The sequence below is a fragment of the Ascaphus truei genome, chromosome 4 (assembly GCF_040206685.1).
Source record: "Ascaphus truei isolate aAscTru1 chromosome 4, aAscTru1.hap1, whole genome shotgun sequence".
NCBI classification, from domain to species: Eukaryota; Metazoa; Chordata; class Amphibia; order Anura; family Ascaphidae; genus Ascaphus; species Ascaphus truei.
In genome coordinates, this window is record NC_134486.1 from 210718698 (window position 1) to 210740555 (window position 21858).

Below are 21858 nucleotides of genomic sequence, written 5' to 3' on the forward strand. Positions count from 1 at the left end.
GTGTGATGGCATGGGCATGCATGGCTTACAATGGCACTGGGTTACTAGTGTTTATTGATGATGTGACAGAAGCAGCCGGATGAATTCTGAAGTGTATAGGGATATATTGTCTGCTCAGATTTAGCCAAATTCAGCAAAGTTGATTGGACGGCGCTTCACTTTACAGATGGACAATGACCCAAAACATACTGCGAAAGCAACCCAGGAGTTTTTTTAAGGCAAAGAAGTGGAATATTCTGCAATTGCCAAGTCAATCACCTAATCTCAACCCTATCTAGCATGCATTTCACTTGCTGAAGACAAAACTTAAGGCAGAAAGACCCACGAACAAGCAACAACTGAAGACAGCTGCAGTTATGGCCTGGCAAAGCATCACAAAGGAGGAAACCCAGCGTTTGGTGATGTCCATGCGTTCCAGACTTCAAGCAGTCATTGCCTGCAAAGGATTCTCGACAAAGTATTAAAAATGAACATTTTATTTATGATTGTGTTCATTTGTCCAATTACATTTGAGCCCCTGAAATAAGGGGACTGTGTATGAAAATGGTTGCAATTCTTAAACGTTTCATGCGATAGTTTTGTTCAACCCCTTGAATTAAAGCTGGAAGTCTGCACTTCTATTGCATCTCGGTTGTTTCATTTCAAAACCATTGTGGTGGCGTACAGAGCCAAAATTATGAAAATTGTGTCAGTATCCAATTATTTCCGGACCTAACTGTACATTGATGTCCGTGTACAGGTAGAAGTATCAGTTGTAAATATTTAGCCTGTATTGGCACACAGACGTCATTATGTATATTTCTGCAGTTATGCAGTTGTGTCCACGATATTCAGTTATACCTATACATGGTCGCCAATGTATATGCTGTTGAAGTTTGGCGGCATCAGTTGTAAACATTAAACCTAAACTGGTAGACGAACGCCCTTATATGTATTGCTGCAGCTAGTGGGCCCTAACCCCACATTATTACACTAGCCTGAGTCAACTGGTGCATATAGCGGCAGTCTACATGGAAATGCTGTACAGGAGCTCTATCACATTTTATATAGCAAATAGCCTCACACGGATGATAAACTTTATATTGAAAATATTTAGGAGGCTATTGAAATTGTATTACAGTACTGCCAACTCTGTAATGATATAGTCGTAGATACATAGAGTATACTGATCATGTACCAATGCTTTAAGGCTGAGTTCATGATGGGAGTGATTTGAGACACCACAACTCCGTTCTTTTACCCTTTCTGGTATATCCCCATGATTTTGGGGTGTACCGAGTACCCGGCACATTTCCAGCAACCCGGACCTGGGAACTGAGAAATGGTCTCGGCACCGGGTAATTCCCGGCGTCGGGTAATGTCAGGGTAGCTGAAAATAATCGTATTGCTTATCTTTCTTACCTTTCAGCCAGCGACGGACGACATCTAGGAACAGCAGCAGCGTCCTGTGGCGGTGGCAGCATCGGAAGTGTCTTCTGCTGGCGTGGGAGCTGCAGGAATCCATTCCACAGCACAGCAGCAGGTAAGCAGTGTGAGCCAGGGAACCATGTGACCGGAGCAGGAGCGTTCCTATTGGACAGCGGCTTACCTGCTGCTGTACTGTGGAATGGATTCCTGCAGCTCCCACGCCGGCTGAAGACACTTCCGATGCTGCCACCGCCACAGGACCACTGCCATTATGTTTTTAATTGTAGAATAACTGTCTCTCATATCTGTTTATGTACTATACTAAGTATCTAGTTTATGTAGCCAGGTCCCTCTCTGTGCTTTGTTTCCCCCCTCCCCCCCACCCCCTCCCTGTTCTCACCTCCGTGGCAGTCAAGAGGGTTGTGGACGGTCCCAGAGGTGCGCGCATGCAGGCGCGGCAGGTGCACGCGCATGCGCTGGCAAGCAGGTTCCGGGGCGTATTGGGGTTGTCGGGCAGACTATCGCGTCGCCAAGGACTTCTGGCGGGTCTTGCAGGGAGCGCCGCCATGTTGAGGAACCTTGGGGCATGCGCGCAGGAAGCGGCCGCCATTTCGTGTCGCGCTTGCGCAATTGGGTTAGCGCGCGAAGGCTGGCCAATAGGAGGGAGACTCTAGGCCGGGGCTACATATCCCATGAGCCTCTGCGTAGTCACCTGTTCTGAGATTGCCAATAGGGTGCGATGATGCTTGCTGACAGGATAGGGAAGTGGCAGTTGGGACCACGCTAGTCAGTGGGTGCTGGGAGAGCAAGGGGAGAGGAGGTGCGTGAGCGCAGGGGGTCAGTGACCCACTGCATAAGCCAGTATGCTCCCTAGGTCCCATTTAGTGCCCTGAGTCACCTTCAGCTTGTGTTGCTATAGGGACCTTCCCCTTTTAGAGTGTGTTAGTCAGGGACACAGTGCTGCGGGGAGGAGCCTGTCATTCTTAGTCTGGGCTCAGACTACGCTGCAGAGTTAAAGCACGTGGAGACATCCCCTGCGGTGAGAACGCAACATGAGAGACTGCGCTGGATCGGCTAATCCTTTTTGAAGTGTCAGCGATCGGGTGCTGGAGCGCCCGGCAGGTATTTCCACAAGTGCGCCAACATACCGGTACCTACAGGCGCTGATCCCGCCCTGGGGGTGGGTTTCTTGGGGACTCTTGGGAGGTTAAGTGACCAAAGGGACTGAGCGGTTACGTTGGACACGGTGTGGGATATTCACGGTGGTGGGAGGACACACTTGCACGTGTGGCAGAGGCCACTGGTATCTCAAGGTTATACATATGAGTATATATATTATACCGTAAAGGATTACGTTATACATATATGCGAGCTGTTATTGTTCTTGTTCAGGGGAATCTCACATATTGGGGATCCTGGGCAAGTGGAGGCGCTGCCAGTTAATATATTGTTGCCCCAGGCTCCCAGTAGCGGAGGCTCAGATCTCTGTGAGCCAGCAGGTAAAGCAGCATCAGTAGACCCGTTTAGTCAGAAGGAGAGAGGGCTACAGTTAATAGGGAGACATGTATGCTAAACTAATGCTACACATTAGGAGACAAAGCTGCAACTGTGCTGCTCGTTTGAATTTAAGCTATTTACCTATCACTATAGTCTTTCTCCACTGGACCTCATCCTATACTAGTACCCAGCACTATAGTCCTCTATGAATAAGAGCGACTGTCTAGGCTTACTAGCCATGATATCTGGGTCACAAGGGGAGAATTAACATAAATCTAGTAGGTTTCTGATGGGACCCTAAGCATAGAATAGGCTTAGGCTACACATATACAACGTTGTATGCATCTCACATACACTTGAAGCAACATATATCTCCTAAGGGAAATCTAACCCCTAAACACTACTTTGGGTCATTCACCTTGGCAGGCAACACTTTGGTCTTTTTTACTTTGATTATTGCATTTCGTCGTTAAAGTTTATAAACCACCTTTATATTAATACCAATACAAATACAATTAGATTTTAAGCAATACACTATACATTATCTATCAAAGGGGGTAGTAGAGTGCTCTTCAATCCGGGTTCTTTTTCTTGGGTCTATTATAGCTCTTGAGAACGCCCTCATTGGCGAAAGGCATTGAACTTTGAGTTTAACTTTTGTGTCCTTGATTCAAACACTTAAAACTAATTAATTTATTGTGTGCATTTCTTGTGAAAGTAGTAGCAGTGCTTGGTTCACAGTATGCCACAGAACTCATTTAGAGATTACATTTGTTCATATGCATTTAGCGTTTGTTAAAATTCTTAATTTTTTGTTTTTAATTAATTTTTTTATAAAGCTTGGGGACAACAAAGAAAGGTATTGGTCCAGTATACTCTTCTAAAGCTGCCCGGAGTGGCCTGAGGATGTGTGACCTTGTCTCTGACTTCAACGAGTTCTCTCACAGGTTTGTATTTGTAGTTTGAGAATGAGTGAGTGCTTTTTTTTTTTTTTTTGGTGTGTGTTTTTGTTTATTCACAACTATTCCTTTAAAAAGAGTTATGCATTAACTACTGTAGTAAGAGCAATAAACAGATATTTACCATGTTATTTATATATATTTTTAAAACTGCACAAAAACTATTGTGGTTCTTAAACCAGCCACATCAGGTTTTAGTAATAACCAGGGCTCGACAAACCCACACGCCTCATCGCCTGGGGCGAGTGGATTTTGGGAGCTGGCGAGGTGGCCTCCTCTCCCTCAGTGTCTGTCTGTATTTACTTCCTGGTCTGCGCCGTGAGGGGCAGGAGCTGCAGCCAATCCCAACCCCTCACCGGCTGGCCGAACCTCCAGCTTGGGACCAATCGCAGCGCCCCATTGCCATGTGTCCACCCCCAGTAGTGACGTCTGGCCTAGATCGCCCAATCACTGAGCGGGAGGTGGGCGGTGATGTGCCCGGCGTCCAATAGCAGGAGGCGGGTAGTGGCCGGATGGGAAAGGAAGCAGAGGGAGAGAGGGAGGGAGCAGCCATGGGGAACTGGGGGAGAGAAGATGGGATGTGTAGGGGTGAGGAGAAGAGATGTAAGTTATAGTTACTGTAACATACATTTTACTTAAATTGTTTAATTCATTTTGAGTCTATAAATATTTAATGTTAACATCTACTGTATATCAGTGATCCACAACACATGCCCAATCACATTGTAGTTAAAGTTAATGGTGTAAGTGCATTTATTTTAGCAAGGGGGTGGCGGACAACATGAGCTACTAATATTTTACTGGATGTCAGCAGAAGTGGATGAATCACTTACCTTCCCCCTTCTTACCATGAAGAATAATGGACACAAACACCAAACCATACTTTGGGGTATAAAAGCCACAGCTTTTATTTAACATCACAACTATCATAATTTAACCATCATAATGAGAATATGTGATGTGCCGGGGGCGGGGGGGAGAGAGGAGATGTGAAGGGGTGATATATAGATATATATATACATATACATATACATATACACACACACACACACACAATGGAATTATATTTATATATGGTAGATAGGTATCATATATATCAAACAAAAGTTCAGGGCACTCTAAATGGGTAAAGGCAGGGTAAAAACTTATCTTATCCAGATGAGGTGCTAGCAGTGCGACCAGGATCACCATCCGGTAGCAAAAATAGACGCGACAAAAACACAAAATCCGCAGCACTCAAAAATAGTATTCAAATACAAAAAGGTTTAATCCAGCATCACAAGCACCAGGGTAAAACACAGGAAAAATGGAGTGATGTTTTGGACCTCCCGGTCCTTTCTAAAGCCCCTGTGTTTTACCCTGATGCATGTGATGCTGGATTAAACCTTTTTGTATTTGAATATTATTTTTGAGTGCTGCGGATTTTGTTTTTGGTGTGTGTGTGTGTGGCGCGCGCGCGCACACACACACACACACACACACACACACACACACACACACACACACACACACACACACACACCAAAAACAAAATATATACAAAAGAAAAGAAACACTAGGAGTGGGGGTGCTAGGCAGCACCTCTGAATTATTCAGCACGTAACTATGCTACCTAACACTGCTGTTATCATTTTTTCTGGACTTTGAAACACTTTTGACATTCATGTTTGCTACACACAGCTGTTCATTTTGCATTCTGATTTAGAGTACCTATACTCTTATGACACATGTGTGTTATCCTGTTTTATGTCTAGAGTGACCCTCAGAGCTTGGTTACCTATTTCCCCCAGAGATTTCAATTGCTGTGGGTTTGGTCTAAATATAACTGCTTTCAAATGCAGTATTTATGCTCATTGAGGTAGTATTTTATATACTGTTTGTCTACTCTATTTCCTTATGGACGTTATATATCAGATGCATGTCTCATTTATTGGTATTGCACAGCCAATTTTAGTGTTCCCTGTTTATTCAAGTGTTTCTTATTATCTTGTCAATAATAGGCATTAGGGTTCACATTGTGAGTTTATCCCTATATTATGCAACAGTGTTTCTATTGGGTAGTATTCGTGTCAGGGGTCCTAGCCTCATTTTAATATTGTTGTACTGTTACTTATTTCTCTTTGTGTCAATCAATACATTGTAATCTTTCATACGGTATACCTGAGTGCTCATAAACGGGTTTCTTTTCTTTTGTTATCATACTATTACTGACCCGTGAGCACCGCCTGTTATGACAATAATTTTATTTTCCTTTTCTTCGTGTGTGTGTGTGTGTGTGAATATATATTACCCATCAGTGTGTGTGTATATTAAATATATTCATGGGGGCGAGTCCATTTTTTTTTTTTCCGTCTGGCAAGTAACATTTTTTTATAATTTGTCGAGCCCTGGTAATAACCAATGCATTTGCATATGACTAGAGTATTGGTTGTTCACCCCCATTATCTGGTCTGGTTGTGGGCCTAGAGGAAACGTTTAAGAACCATTGCTTTGGATTAGAAGATTTTTACAGGGACCTACTAACACCAATACACTTGACAATGGTTCAGTGTTCATGTGGCATTGTGTATGTTAACTTAATTTCTCACTTGCCACATAAATTAGTTAATCACATTATTCCAATAGGCTGCATATAATGGACAGTGTTCTTAAAGATGAAAAGCAGTAAAACGGGAAATCTTGTGGGGTCATTTTTTATTTTTATTTAATAAATCACTTCCGTTATATTAGATAATAGTGATGTTTTTTTCAATTATTTTTCAATTCAACTGTTAATGCCAATTGGAATGTATTTTAATATACTGAGCATTCTTTGATTTCTATAGCCAGGTTAGCACACCTCCCAAGACGTTCAAAAATCTTTGTAGCACCTTCCTGTTCGTGATAATTTGTTGCCAATATTTCGAGCTGTTTGAGCTGTAAACTGTAACAATAGTCAATGTTACCTTAGTTATAGCCGAATAGATTGTTGCTGCTGAGGAAAGATTGATTGAAGCTGGAAGGTGGCCATTTAGTTAGGCACACAATCAGAATTTTATAGATTAATAACAGGAGCACCAAACGATTGTCAACTTGGGTAAGAATGTAGAATTACAGTATACAGTGTCACATGCTTTACATATAAAAAATAAGATGGGGGGGGAACAAAAAAGTGTCGCACGCGCATTTTAAGTGAAACTTCATGTCTTTTGTCACTGTTTTGTCACAGAAATTGTATTTGTGAGGGTGATGTTTTTAATTAAAAATCAAAACACAATTTCAGTGCCAAAACACAAAGAAGTTTTACTTGGAACGTGTGTTTTAGCTATGTGTACTTCTATATTTATAGTAACTGAATTCCTTTGTGTGTGTGTGTGTGTGTGTGTCAGTGTTTCCTCTCCCTACGATGTCGCTGATGGCCTCTTTTGCCAGCAGTGATGTCACTTCCGTCATGGAATTTTGTTACAACAGAAGGGATTTTTCTTATCAAAACACTGTAGGTGTCAGCAAAGAAGTTTCACTTCAAAAAGTGCAAGTGGGGTGGGTAGGGGGAAGAAGGCGGGTGTAGTAGTATTGCTGCTTTAACTTCTGAACATTATTGCTAATGTTTTGCAGGTTTAAAGTGCTGGCTAACCAGTACAAATCCATGTACCCCTCACTAGAGATTGACATTGATGGTGAATTAATTAAACTTAAGGTATGGCTAAAGCTTGCTTTTCATGTCTTATTCTTAAGGGGCTTTCCAATTAGTGCTGCAACCTCTGAGGTAAAACTGTACAGTATTTCCAACCTTGCTTTATTTCCAACATTTTGCACCATGTGCAGACCATCCCGTATTTTAAATGACTATTTTGTGTATTTTAATGTGTTGGTAATTGTGATTATTCAGGTTATTGATTGTTCTACGATTTAATATTGGGGTTGGGTGACTGTTTTTGTGCGAACTCTCCAGCATGTTGTGTTGCTTCCAAGGATAAATCTCAAGTAATTTAAAACCAAAGACATAACATAAAATACAGACAAAGCTCAGTGCACATCCAGAAAAACTTATATACGGTACAGTGCCTAAATATACATGTATAAATAACTAATTAATAAAATGGTCTTTTAGTTTAACATTTTGGCCAAATTGTTGTAAGCCCTTGAGCCAACTGCACAGCAGACCACGTTTCAAGGGTCCCTACACCAATATAGATTCTTAATAACCTGTGCATTGCCAGGAAGAATGATTTATAATAAATCTGTCAATATTAGTTGCAAAAGTTCTAAGTCTGACTTAGAACTTTTGCAACTAATATTGACAGATTTATTATAAATCATTCTTCCTGGCAATGCACAGGTTATTAAGAATCTATATTGGTGTAGGGACCCTTGAAACGTGGTCTGCTGTGCAGTTGGCTCAAGGGCTTACAACAATTTGGCCAAAATGTTAAACTAAAAGACTATTTTATTTATTAGTTATTTATACATGTATTTTTAGGCACTGTACCGTATATAAGTTTTTCTGGATGTGCACTGAGCTTTGTCTGTGTTTTATGTTATGTCTTTGGTTTTAAATATATATATATCGCCATGCTCAGTAGCACTCCTCTGTGAAACTTATATGCTTATATATATATGTTGTGGGTATTTTGGGGGTTCAATATGAGCTTGTAGGTGTTCTGTATGTTTTATAAATCTCAAGTAAGCATTACACCTGGGTCACTAGAGAGAACTTTTTAGATTTGCCTGGTTAGTCAGTTTTGTTTTTTTTGAGTGGGTGGGGGGATGGAGGTTTGGGAAAGAGTTCAAAAACATTATGGAGTGTGGACTCAATAAGAATGAACACGCTTAGCAGAAGTATATGTCCGCAAAAACATAATGATAAAGGATCAGGTGTTGGTTTTACGATCTGGTGTCCGATAGGTGTTTCAATATGTCTCAAGGGACATGGGAATATACCAACAAAAAGTTTTTATAGTATAGTGCCAGGCGTTGTACTTCAGCGGTTTCCTAATATAGCAGAAACAAAATAAATAGATGCGCCCAATATAAGTAGGATGAAGATTTTTTTTTTTTTTTTTTTTTTTTCATTTTCATTAACACAAAGATTGTTTCAATCTTGCAGCTGCTTTGGATTTGACACAAAATATGATTTAAAAAAAACAGCCTTCAGAGATAAAATTAACAATCTCTATTTTTATATAATATTATACAGACTGTTGTGCTACAGTATATTTAATGAGTGTCTTCCTTTATACAGGACTATGCAAACAGAGTTAAGCCAATGGTGAAAGATGGTGTTTATTTTATACATGAAGCTCTTCATGGTCCACCAAAGAAGATTTTGGTTGAAGGTGCAAATGCAGCACTTCTGGATATTGATTTTGGTAAGTAATTTATGCTGCCTGTCACATTTTACACAGTGAATTTAAAAAAACAAAAGCCTAGTTTTGCTGGCAATTTCTGGTATTTACTGATGGGGTCGGTAGAGGGAACACAAGTTGTGATTGTAAGTTTATTATGCAGAAGAACACTGGAATGTAGTTAATCATCACCACAAAAACAGTTGAGTGCAAAATGTACCATTTGAAAAATGTTGTGTTTACTAAATACTTGTTGCGACCGGTTTTAGCAAGTATATAGACAGTTGTAAGTAGATTTCAAACAGCGCCAATCGAGTGATTTTTGTTGTTACTACTATACAGGTCTTTTTCATGGCGTTATAATCCTGTACATGTCTGCAGCTTTAGAGGACCCTATACCTATTAAGGAGTAACAATACCATATATACTTAAATACAAAAAAGACACAGCGCACAACGCTCATAGTGCATTAAAAATATTTTTTACATAAACAATACATAGGTGAGTAATGTGCGTACATCAAATGCAGTAATAACAAGCAGTTTCGGGATATGTTACCCAACGCCTCCGGAGACCGGATAAGGTGTCCTCACAGGGGTGAAAACGCTGGTCCCACTGGTGCAGGGTCCTATTGGGGTAGATGCACAACCTCTGCTGGTCCTTGCTCCCTCGAGCACGAGTAGAACGGGAACTGCTGATCCTTGCAGTGCTTCAGCAAAGCGAATCTGGGCATCAGCTGGGCGCTGGCACTCTCCTCCGTGTGGAGCACTTCCTGGTTGATGACGTCACCACGGGGATTCGGCGCCGTTCAGACTCGAACAACTCGCGCAGTAGGGTGCTAATAGAAGGATAGAGCACTTGTCCAGAATGTCCTACGCGTTTCGAAACCGAAGTTTCTTCATTTCCCTGATGAAGAAACTTCGGTTTCGAAACGCGTAGGACATTCTGGAAAAGTGCTCTATCCTTCTATTAGCACCCTACTGCGCGAGTTGTTCGAGTCTGAACGGCGCCGAATCCCCGTGGTGACGTCATCAACCAGGAAGTGCTCCACACGGAGGAGAGTGCCAGCGCCCAGCTGATGCCCAGATTCGCTTTGCTGAAGCACTGCAAGGATCAGCAGTTCCCGTTCTACTCGTGCTCGATGGAGTAAGGACCAGCAGAGGTTGTGCATCTACCCCAATAGGACCCTGCACCAGTGGGACCAGCGTTTCCACCCCTGTGAGGACACCTTATCCGGTCTCCGGAGGCGTTGGGTAACATATCCCGAAACTGCTTGTTATTACTGCATTTGATGTACGCACATTACTCACCTATGTATTGTTTATGTAAAAAAATATTTTTAATGCACTATGAGCGTTGTGCGCTGTGTCTTTTTTGTATTTAACTGTTAGCTTCAGGGGGTCCCTGAGCCCCCCCTCCATCGCAGCTGCAGACGCTCCATTTAAGTTAAGTTATTCAATTCACTTTATTGTCACTATCAACCACGTCACGTTTTAGTAGCTGCGCACTTTATTTCTTTTCTCACTTTACCATATATACTTACCTTGGGTTCCTTGGACTCCACTACGAGGATTCTATATGATGATTTTAAATATTTGAGTGTTCTACAGTATTACTATGATGTATTAAATTTTTTATTATTTTCGGTTTTTAGCCTATCACCTCTTATTGTTATATACCTATCCAGCAGTTAATAGAGCGAGAGGCTAATCTAGCCATCTCTTACCCACCAGGCAATGAGTGCATAATCCAGGGGTGCTTTATGACCCTATATCTTGGGGTTTTCTGTTTTGTTGTAACTGAATTTACCTGGAAATAATCGAGCCTGTATGGATATGTGCTACAATCTGCAATGTGTATGTACTCCTGTTGCTTTTATCAAATGTTTGCTCCATATAAACAATGGGCAACAAGTGCAGAGTTCTTCTTCTTCTTTTTTTTTTTTTTTTTTGGCATTTTCTATATTTATTCATAACATACTTTACCAGGAAATAAATAATATTTGGTTTGCCTCTTGTTTTTAAAAATACAATGGTCAGGTTGGACCCGGTATGCAAGTTATTTATTTTTTTCCGTCAGACGTACTCTACATATTGATTTTTGTTTACATTCAAGATAAACATCGAACATCTTTGGATATGACCACCTGTATTTACTGTACAAAACTCCTAGTGAAGGATCATAAACGGTATTCATATAGAGATGTAGCAAGAGTTGTTGCATAATGTATTCCATTATAAAGCAGTATATCAGAGTTGCCATAGGATCCATTAGCAGTGAAAATACAGAATATCGCACCAGATAGCGCATTAAAAACTGCTACATCTCTATGACTCCTGGCCGCTTTCATAATGCTGTGAAACTATATATCCCATTATGGAGACGCTGAGACTAGTCCCAGATATAAGTAATCTAAATCGATGTTCCCAATTTCGGTCCTCATGTATCACTAACAGTTCAGATTTTAAAGTTATCCTCATATCAGCACAGTTGCCTGTCATACGCAGAATAAGGGTACGGGGTGCCCACCTTCCATGGGTTACACCTGACCTTATAGCACTCTACCAGTTCAGGGATGCCTTGTGGAAAAGCCACAAAGTAACTGGCACTACCAAGGATCTCAATCACTACAGATGCCTGCGGAACATGTGCACAAGGCAAATAAGGCATGCAAAAGCACAATATTACTCTGACAATCTCCTCCAGAACACATCAAACCAAGCTAACTTCTGGAAGGTTATCAACAACATATTCCAGCCTTCTAACCATCAACAGCCAAGTAATATCACTAAGGGCGACATTACTCTGACAAACCCCACTGACGTTGCAAATGCATTCAATGATTACTTTGTGGGGTGTGCTACTAACGTATTAGCGAAACGCAGCCCAAACCACAAACCTGAATCTCATCCTGGGAGTACCCCTATAGCCCCACCCCCTCCCAACACTGCCCACAATTTTCAATTTGGCCCAGTATCCAAAGAGGAGATTACACAAGCGCTTCTTAAATTAAAACTAAGCAGCCAATGTGGACCTGACTTACTACAATCTAGGTTCCTAAGACTTGGTGCCCCAGCAATTGCCAAACCAATTGCTTCCATAGTCAACTCTATCCTGTCTGCAGGCCATATCCCTAAGACCTGGAAAGCTGCCAGAGTTGTCCCAATCTTCAAAAGTGGGGACAAAAACACTGTCTCAAACTACAGGCCAATCTCCTTTCTCCCAATCCTATCCAAAGTCATGGAAAGATGTGTCCACTCCCAATTAAGCGATTACTATAACAAGACAAATTTCCCTAGCCTATTCCAATCTGGCTTTCGCCCCAAACACTCTACTGTAACTACCCTGCTAAAAGTTTGCAATGAAATCCAGTGTGGCATGGAACGGGGTCAACTCACTGGTGCAGTATTCCTAGATTTTGCAAAGGCTTTTGATACAGTTGATCATGCTATCCTGCTTAACAAACTCCAGAGCTCAGCAATAGGGAAGCATGCTTTAAACTGGTTTCAGTCCTACCTATCAGGTAGATCCCAACATGTGTCCATCTCTGGCTCTAACTCTAACCCCCTGGATATCACCTGTGGCGTCCCGCAAGGCTCTGTTCTGGGGCCCCTACTCTTCTCAGTGTTCATCAATGATCTTCCCACAGCTTGTCAGGAAGCCTCAATACACATGTATGCAGATGACACAATCCTATATACACACAGCCATAGCCTCTCTGACCTTCAACACATACTTCAGTCTGACTTTTTCAGACTCGAAAACTGGATTTCCCAAAACAAACTGTTTTTAAACACTGACAAGACTGTAACAATGGTATTTGGGACCAAGACTAAATTTTTAAAGCTTCCAGCGACTGAGCTCCAGATTAGAACTAACACCACCCTAACTCCTGTTACTAGTTTTAAATACCTGGGCATATGCTTTGACTCCCACTTAACATTCGGGATGCACATTGATACCCTGACAACCAAGACCTATGCCAAACTAGGGGTACTTTACAGGAACAAATCCTCCCTAAGTTTCCTGGTCAGAAAACGTATCGCACAGCAGATGCTAATGCCAATTATTGACTATGGAGACATAGTATATGGCTCGGCACCTCAAACCCACCTTGGCAAACTTGACACCCTCTACAATTCAATTTGTCATTTTGTTCTCCAATGCAACTATAACACACATCACTGCGAAATGCTCAAAGAACTAGATTGGTCATCACTCGAGTCTAGGCGCAAAGTTCACCTCTCCTGTCTTGCCTTCAAATTCTTTATGGGCAAGCTACCCAGCTACCTGAACAAGCTCCTCACCCCTACCACATGCAGCACCTATCACCTGAGATCAGACTCCAAAAGACTGTTCATGTTCCCAAGGCTCAACAAAGTATCCGGCCGCTCCTCCTTCTCTTATCGTGCACCCCAAAACTGGAAAAACCTACCAGAGACTCTTACATCCACCACCAGTTTAAGTTCTTCCAAATCTAAGGCTGTCACACATTTTATTCTGGTCTGTAACTGTTTCATACGCTCATAATATATATTATCTTTAACTGTGCACGCAATGTCTTGTATATAATGTATACCCTGCTCATTTATGTAACTGTATTTGTAAACATGTATTTGTCATCATAACTCTGTGCCCAGGACATACTTGAAAACGGGAGGTAACTCTCAATGTATTACTTCCTGGTAAAATATTTTATAAATAAATAAAATTTTGACTGCACTACCTGTGCTCATGCAGGCATATCTAAAACCTGCATGAGCAGAACATCTGATCTAAATTATATGCTTGGATCACGTTCATTCTGATAGTGGTGCAGTATTTTGTTGCTGATTGCAGTCAATATTCCCCCATAGGCATGTATGTCTCATTGGAGTTTGGCAGATTAGGTAACTGGAAACGTATAACATGTGTTGGGACAATCTTGGCCAGGTTTATTGTGTTTGGGGTCATTGTGTGCACTTTCTGTTTAAATGTACAACACTTTAATAAATATAGGTAAAAATGAAATGCCATGTTTTAAACCAATGCCTCTTTCACATTTTTTGTTTCCTAAAATTAAAATTTTCAAAAGTCTATATATTTACAAGTCATTACCTCTAAAGTGCTACAGTACGGAAATAAATACATTTTCATAGGGGGAAAGAGGAGGCTTGTTGAAAAACGAAATAAATTATTTTTTTAAATGGCTACTTTGTTAGAGGCAATCCAAGTGCAGAGTTCTTTTACATGGGATTGAAGCAGGCGGTCCCCGGAACTGAACCCCATTAATTTCAACTCTAGGGACCCCTTGCTTCCTGAGATTTCCATAGGAGGTGCCGGTAGCAGCTTCAGCTTGGCTACCTGGGGGTTCTTGTAATGGCGGCTTCAAAGCTCCCATGTCCTGCGGGCCAATAGGAAGCCGTGATGTCATCAGGTGCGGCTTCCTATTGACTCATGTGACCAAGACCTTTCTACGGAAGAGATACTGGCACCACCTGCTGAGGTAAGCGTCTCAGGATCAGGGGTTCACTGGAGATGAAAGTAATGAGGTCCAACTCTGAACATCCCCTGCTTCAATCCTCCGCAAACAATTTTTTTTAAAATGCAGTGCTGGGATTGGTCCTTTTTAATAAGGAAAAAAAAGTTAAACCCTATGAGTGGTCATTTGCATGTCTTTGCCCAGAATCCATTTCTGCAGGGGAAGCACTGGGTGCTGTGTGATTATGGTGGTACGGAGGAAGCCACGCACCCTATTGGCGAAACGCGTAGAGTGGTAGCCGCCCAGAGAAGGAGAGAAGCTGTGGCAGAGATTGCAGACCCACTACCGGAAGTGACGGATCGCGACCAACCGGAAGTGACGTATCGGAGCTAACCGGACGGGACAGGACAGCCCACCCGAGAGGGAGCTCCAGGCGAAGAGCAGAGCGGCGTCCTACACGAGGAACAGAGCTGACGGGACCAGTACACCCCAGAGGGATCCTAGGAGGTGGAGAGTCCCATGCAGCAGTGTCCCACGCAGGGTCCATAAACCGGAGGTGGTGCTGCTTTGCTGAGATCGGAAGTCTCCATATTCTTGGACTAGAAGCCCTCCTTGCACAGACCATTGTGTCACACTGCCCGTTTTTGACTTACATCTTGTAAGTAGGCCACACATACGAGCCAAGATTCACCACAGATTTAACATATAAGTTATCAAACTGTCTGCACTTAGATTGCTTTTTGTTTTATTTCCCTTTCATGCTCCCCCTGGATTACAAAATGATTATGGTAGTAAGACAGGTTTGAGGAACTACTATATCTGAGAAATGTGAATGTGCTCAGAAATGTGTTTCATTGCTGTATGGCTGGCTTTTGGCCCTTATTAAAACAAATTTACACTACCCAGAACTTGTGTATCTGGTTTGTCATCACAATGCAAGTCCAGAACCATTCTCCGTTTTGATCCCTAAAAGTTTGCTGAAAATACACTAATTAACCCTGACAAAGCAGAAAGGCATGCACTGAGTTGTCATTTTCATGTCCTTACACGTTGACCTTTGGCTGCAGTGGGAGCACTTTGTGCAATTATGTGGTATGGCAGGTTTGGAGACCTGTTTGAGACATGGATGTGCTACTAACTGCTCTTTATCATTGCCGTAGGGTTACGTTTTGTGAAGTTTTACCATCCTGAATGTTGTGTAAAACATGCCCCAGTGGGTGGTTCACTCACTTATCACCTTACCAATTCACTCTTATCAGTAATCCCACATACAGTAGCTATCATTATGACAGGTGAACAGACCAACATTCTTTTGTCCCTTTATTTAAAGCGATTCTCTAAATGACATGGTGCAGTTGTGCCTCTGAGCAAATAAGTAACTGCAGTAAAACTGATTAACCCTGCATTTGTCTTATTCATGCAAAGCTTTATTTATGAATAAGTTAGAAAAACACACTTATCGGGGGGCACGCGCTTGACGTCATGCGGATGCACGCAAGCTAAGGAAGCTCTGTACACTCCGCCAGAATATTCCATTATAACCCCTGTTCGTCGCACTGATCGGTCTCGCGGGACATCCCAGAGGCCGGGGAAACCAGCGGGGATTGCTAACAAGACCCCTCATCTGGGGCCCCCTGATCTCAACCGCTTCAGCCATGGGCAGCCAGCGGTGGCTGAAAGGAAAAAAACAAAGATGGCCCCGCCGAGCGAGTGGGAGCGCGCTCATAAAGGTAAATAAAGGAGAGACAAGCCGCGGGACCTGTGGGGGATATCCCTGATAGAAAAGCAACCCTTAGAAGCTCTACATAGAGGGCCACAGCAGAGGATGGGGGGGGGGGGGAGATCTGCTTCCAACAGTGAACTGGCTGTGGGTGACACAATAATCACAAAGCAGGACCTCCAGAACATGCTCAGAGAAATGCAAACGGCTTTCAGTCCACTCTGAACTGAGCTGTAAGGGAATTTAAAACAGAAGTTTCCTTCCTGGCTTATAGAACTACGAAACTTGAAAATCAGATGGACATTTCCCTACAAAATCCGGTAAATACTGACGATGAGGTCCTGCGTCTCAATGACGAGATAAGAGCTATGAGGGATGGCATTAGATTACCTGGAGAACATGGAGCAAAGGCAGAATCTATGAATCCGTCATGTCCTTGAGTCGGTCTGCAGAAGCCCTCCAGCCATATCTTAAGAGATGGTTTACGTCAATTGACCCCCAGCTACAAGATGGCGATCTTTTGATGATTGAGCCCATAGAGCCTTAGATCTGGGATTTGATGACCCTAAAAGCAGAGATGTAGTTCTGAGACTCCACCAATATGCAACCAAGGAAAGGATTATAAAAGGCTGCAGAAACAGGCTCCATTGAATTTGAAAAGTACCCCATCCAGATTTTCCAGGATCTGTCGAGGGTGACAATTGAGGAGGAGAGAGCTGTGACTTGTAACGGTGGTACTCCAAGAAAAGGGTATTCGCTACCGGTGGCCCTTTCTGTTCCGCCTGTTGGTAAACCATGAAGGCAGACAAATCTCGATCCGAGGATCAGCATCTTTTCTGTTGGCGCTGGGTCTGACCCCCAGGAATGGATCGGGCCAACACCAAAGTCCTCGAAGACAACACGGATGATCGATCAGCTGAGGGTGCGGTTGCTCAAAGATAAGATTTAAGATCCACTGTGATGTTGTGGGACTCGTCAGGTTTGCGGCCATCTCCTTGACTGGCGATGCGGCAACCCAGGGAAACATACCCTGGATGTGTAGCTATATTTGCTTTCTCTTTTCTCTCCGCTTTTCTCCCTTTCTCCCTTTGCTTTATTAACGGTTTGTAGTCAATTACCAGCCCCCTTGGTGCCGGTCTACTACAACTGTTCGGTGGGTGAAACCGGTGAACACACGGATCGAACGCCCGGCGATGGGTGAGGGATGCTTTAGCCCAAAGACTTGGAAAGGCTGGGGGACTTTTATTTTTAGACGCAGGGGACGCAAAACCTCATGGAGAAGCCGAGAGCAATCAAAAACTTAAGGTTAAATAGACATTGAAATCTGGAGACAGAGTGGAATTCTAGAGATGAGAGATTTATTAGAAAAAGATAAGTTGATGTCGTCGTTTCAAAAACTGATGAGAAAATATAGTTTACATCGAATGGAAGTGTTTAAATATATGCAGGTCCGACATTTTGTGCGCCAGGGTTTTTGAGGAGGAATTATTTAAATATACACGATTTGAAAATTTATGCAAAACAAAAAAATATATATAAGGGCCTGATCTCATCCGTGTACCAAGGTTTATACCCCCAAAAGGATACCCTGGCCCGTAAATATATGGACCAGTGGGCTGTGGATTTCCAGACGGACATAACAAGGGAGGACTGGGAAGATATATGGGATAATGCGGGCAAAGCTTCTATATGTACAGTTACAAAGGAGAATATTTGCAAAATTTTGTTACGCTGGTATTCCACCCCAAAAATGTTAAAGCAAATGTTTCCGGAGGTGACCAATAGATGTTGGAGGGGATGCGGACCGGTAGGGGACTTGGCACATATATGGTGGTTTTGCCCAGTCATGCAGAGATACTGGAGGACAGTTTTGAAATGAATAGAAGATATGACGGGAATCAAGGTTCCGCTAGGCACAATTTTAATTATTTTGGCTAAACCTATGGAAAATGTAAATCATAACTTGGCTAAAAGCATATTTTAACGGAGGCTAGGTGTGCAGTAGCTTCAGCGTGGAAAAACACACTGCCGCCCTCGAACAGAGGTCATTAGAAGGGTTAACGATGTACCATTGATGGAAAGACTCGCCTCATTTTTTAATCACACCACAAGGAAATTTAATAGTCTGGGATCCCTTGAATGTTGGATATGGCTAAGGCCACAATAGGTTAGAGCAGGGGTGAGCAAACTTTTTATGCTGAGCCCCCCTTTTCATCCATGAAATTTCTCGGACCCCCCCTGCCTGATGTAATCAATCACATGAAGAAAAAAAAACCTTTATTAAACGGTATGCAATGTAAATACAAATACAGCTCAGCTCTGTTATAGCGCAGTCCCCGGGGGCCACCCGATCCGACAGCGCTATAACCGGGGTCGTGCTAAATTTATTTATTTATTTTAACATTTCTTTATTATCTGCGAGCACGGTTACAACATATAATAAAATGAGAATAACATAATGATCATTCAGGTAACCATAAGCTCACAGCATTTTACCTTTTCTTGTAAACTGTTGAACTTTAAATGATAAAAATAATGATAATGGGGAAGGAGGGGAGGAGAAAAGGGGGTTGAGAGAAAGAAGAAAGGAAAGAAAGCACTCTGCAGGTCCTCACATCTCGCCGCCAACTCCTCCGCACCCAGCACCCTATAGTTATTTTAGTCTATCCCAAGCACCTGTGTAGCAGTGCAGTGGACACCCAGTCTGAATATTTAAAGGGGCCATAACCTCTTTAAATGTGTGGGGAGGCAGTGTGTCCAAAAAGGGTTTCCACTTACTCAGGAATGTATCTGTTCTTTTCATATTGTCTCCAAATGAGTCACATGTTCCCTCATCATAACTGCGAACAGATAAGATTCTAATTGTCCAATTGTTGGAGCGTATGGTTTTAGCCAGTTGACCAGAATCAGATATAAAAGAGAGAAAAGTTGCGCCAAAAAAGAGTTATCCTACTGTTCAGTATATGGCTCCTGTCCTTGGCACAATGCAGTTCCGCAGCCTGAGTCTCTCAGAGGTGATTCACCAACCTCTGTGTGGATACTGGTAGAAAAAAGGGGGGTCCTCCGGCGCGTTGCTCTGCTTGTGGCTCCACGGCGTTTAAAGTATATAAGTAAGGGAGAGAAGAGAGGGGACCACAGTAAGGGACCAACACAGTGATTATACACGGCTCTTCGTTTGATTAGGGAGGGGGGGGGAGTAGGGGTGTTTGGAGATCAATGGAGATTGAAAGATACTGCTGAATGAAAGGAGACACACTTACATCAGAATGTCTAATATCTTGAATTCTTGTACTCTTCTCTTTATAAAGCTGTATTTTGTTGAGGGTGAGGAAAAGCCTCCTGGTATCCTCCAGAGACAGGAAATGGAACAGTTTCACTCTTTATTGGGGTCAGATATTCCCCAGCGTTCGGTTCTTCCTTCTCTGACTTAATCTCTAAACTCTCCGGTACAACCACAGGGAAACCACAAACAGGAAATGCATCTATTTCTTCCTTTATTGGGGTCACATGTTCCTCAGTGTTCGGTTCTTCTTTCTCTGACTTAATCTCTAACCTCTCCGGAGGTTTGATTCCGGCAGGAAACACTGACCCTGAGCACAGACTGTCCCACATCCTGAGGGGGGAATCCAGGTCACTCCCACAGGGAAGGACTGAGAGATCACAGGGGCTCCCCCCACCCTCCATAGGAAGTACACACACAGTGAGGGGGGGATAAAGTGCACATCTCAGGCACTGAGGGGGGGGGACACTGAGGAATAGGCTCTGCAGCCTCTAAGCCCCTTTTCCTGTGTCCCCCTCACATTGCCCACCCCATGCTGCACAGAGATCTTCAGCCTGTGTTATTGGGTTTCCCAGTGATTGTACCGGAGAGGTTAGAGATTAAGTCAGAGAAAGAAGAACCGAACACTGAGGAACATGTGACCCCAATAAAGGAAGAAATAGATGCATTTCCTGTTTGTGGTTTCCCTGTGGTTGTACCGGAGAGTTTAGAGATTAAGTCAGAGAAGGAAGAACCGAACGCTGGGGAATATCTGACCCCAATAAAGAGTGAAACTGTTCCATTTCCTGTCTCTGGAGGATACCAGGAGGCTTTTCCTCACCCTCAACAAAATACAGCTTTATAAAGAGAAGAGTACAAGAATTCAAGATATTAGACATTCTGATGTAAGTGTGTCTCCTTTCATTCAGCAGTATCTTTCAATCTCCATTGATCTCCTAACACCCCTACTCCCCCCCCCCTCCCTAATCAAACGAAGAGCTGTGTATAATCACTGTGTTGGTCCCTTACTGTGGTCCCCTCTCTTCTCCCTTACTTATATACTTTAAACGCCGTGGAGCCACAAGCAGAGCAACGCGCCGGAGGACCCCCCTTTTTTCTACCAGTTGACCAGAATCAGCTTGCGTGCCAAAAGGAGAATCATTCCCGCCAGCTGCGGCAAACTGACCGTCAAGGTCTTCCAGACTTCCATATGTCCAAATAACATTGGTTTAAAGACATGGGGAAGCTTCGTTTTTAGCAGTTTATTTAGAAACCTTAAGGTTTTATTCCAGAATGTCTTTATTTGTCTGCAGTACCACAGGCAGTGTGAGATATTGGCGCTGGTACTGCCGCACTTTTTACACCCAATTGGAGAAATGTGTTGAAATTTGTTTAGTTGTGCTGGGGTGAGGAATGTCCGATTCAATATCCTAATCTGCAGTTCCCTTGAATTTGCATCCAGAGTAATGGAATGGACACTCCTGTAGCCTCTGACCAGGACCTCTTGATCTTTCAGATCAGGGAAGTCCGTGTTATGGATTACAGGTAGCATACGGTATATATAGCATAATTATTATAGGTTACAGGTAGCATAAGGTACATATATAGTATAATCATATGTCTTAGTACAGCTTAGAGCATACTGTCAGAATATTAGCTATTTCCCTTGCCTTGGAAATAATATCAGTTACTGGAATTTTTGCAGTTAGGATTCTTTGTTCTGCCACTTAACCAATAAAAGACTCCAGAGACCCACAGTATGGGTCTCTATAAGGGCGGTATAGATACGTTTAGATGTAAAACCTGTTTGAATGGAGATCTCAAGACCGGACTCCAAGGCATTGTGTTTTAATAGGGATGGATGTTCCCTCATCAAGGAAGTCACATAATGTCTTAACTGTAAGTAGGCAAAGAAGTATTTATTTAGTAATTGATATCTTTCTCGGAGTTGTTGGAAAGTTGGAAAAATGTGTTGTCCTGTGTTAAAACAGTCTGCGACATGAACAAGTCCTGAACACTACGGTCTCTTGGGCTGTCGTAAAGTCTGAGTTCGCTACATTCGGTAACAACCTGGATACTCTCAGTGGTAGTTTAAAATATTTTCTTACTTTACGCCAGGCTCTTACAGTATCTCCAAACATAATGCCATTCAGAATGTTATTTGCATTTTCCTTCTCCTGTAGGAAGGGCAGGAATCCCAGAGAGTGTGGGAGAGCCAGCTGTCCCTCTAT

The 21858-nt window shown here is 42.7% G+C and overlaps 1 protein-coding gene across 1 annotated transcript in view; it reads left to right on the plus strand.

Moving 5' to 3' along the window:
- ADSS2 (adenylosuccinate synthase 2) overlaps window positions 1-21858 on the plus strand; it is a 105930-nt gene that overhangs the window by 63093 nt on the left and 20979 nt on the right. The window contains exons 6-8 of the mRNA XM_075596818.1: window positions 3744-3851; window positions 7458-7539; window positions 9085-9211. Of these exons, the coding sequence (XP_075452933.1) occupies window positions 3744-3851; window positions 7458-7539; window positions 9085-9211 (317 nt within the window). The remainder of the gene's footprint in view (window positions 1-3743; window positions 3852-7457; window positions 7540-9084; window positions 9212-21858) is intronic.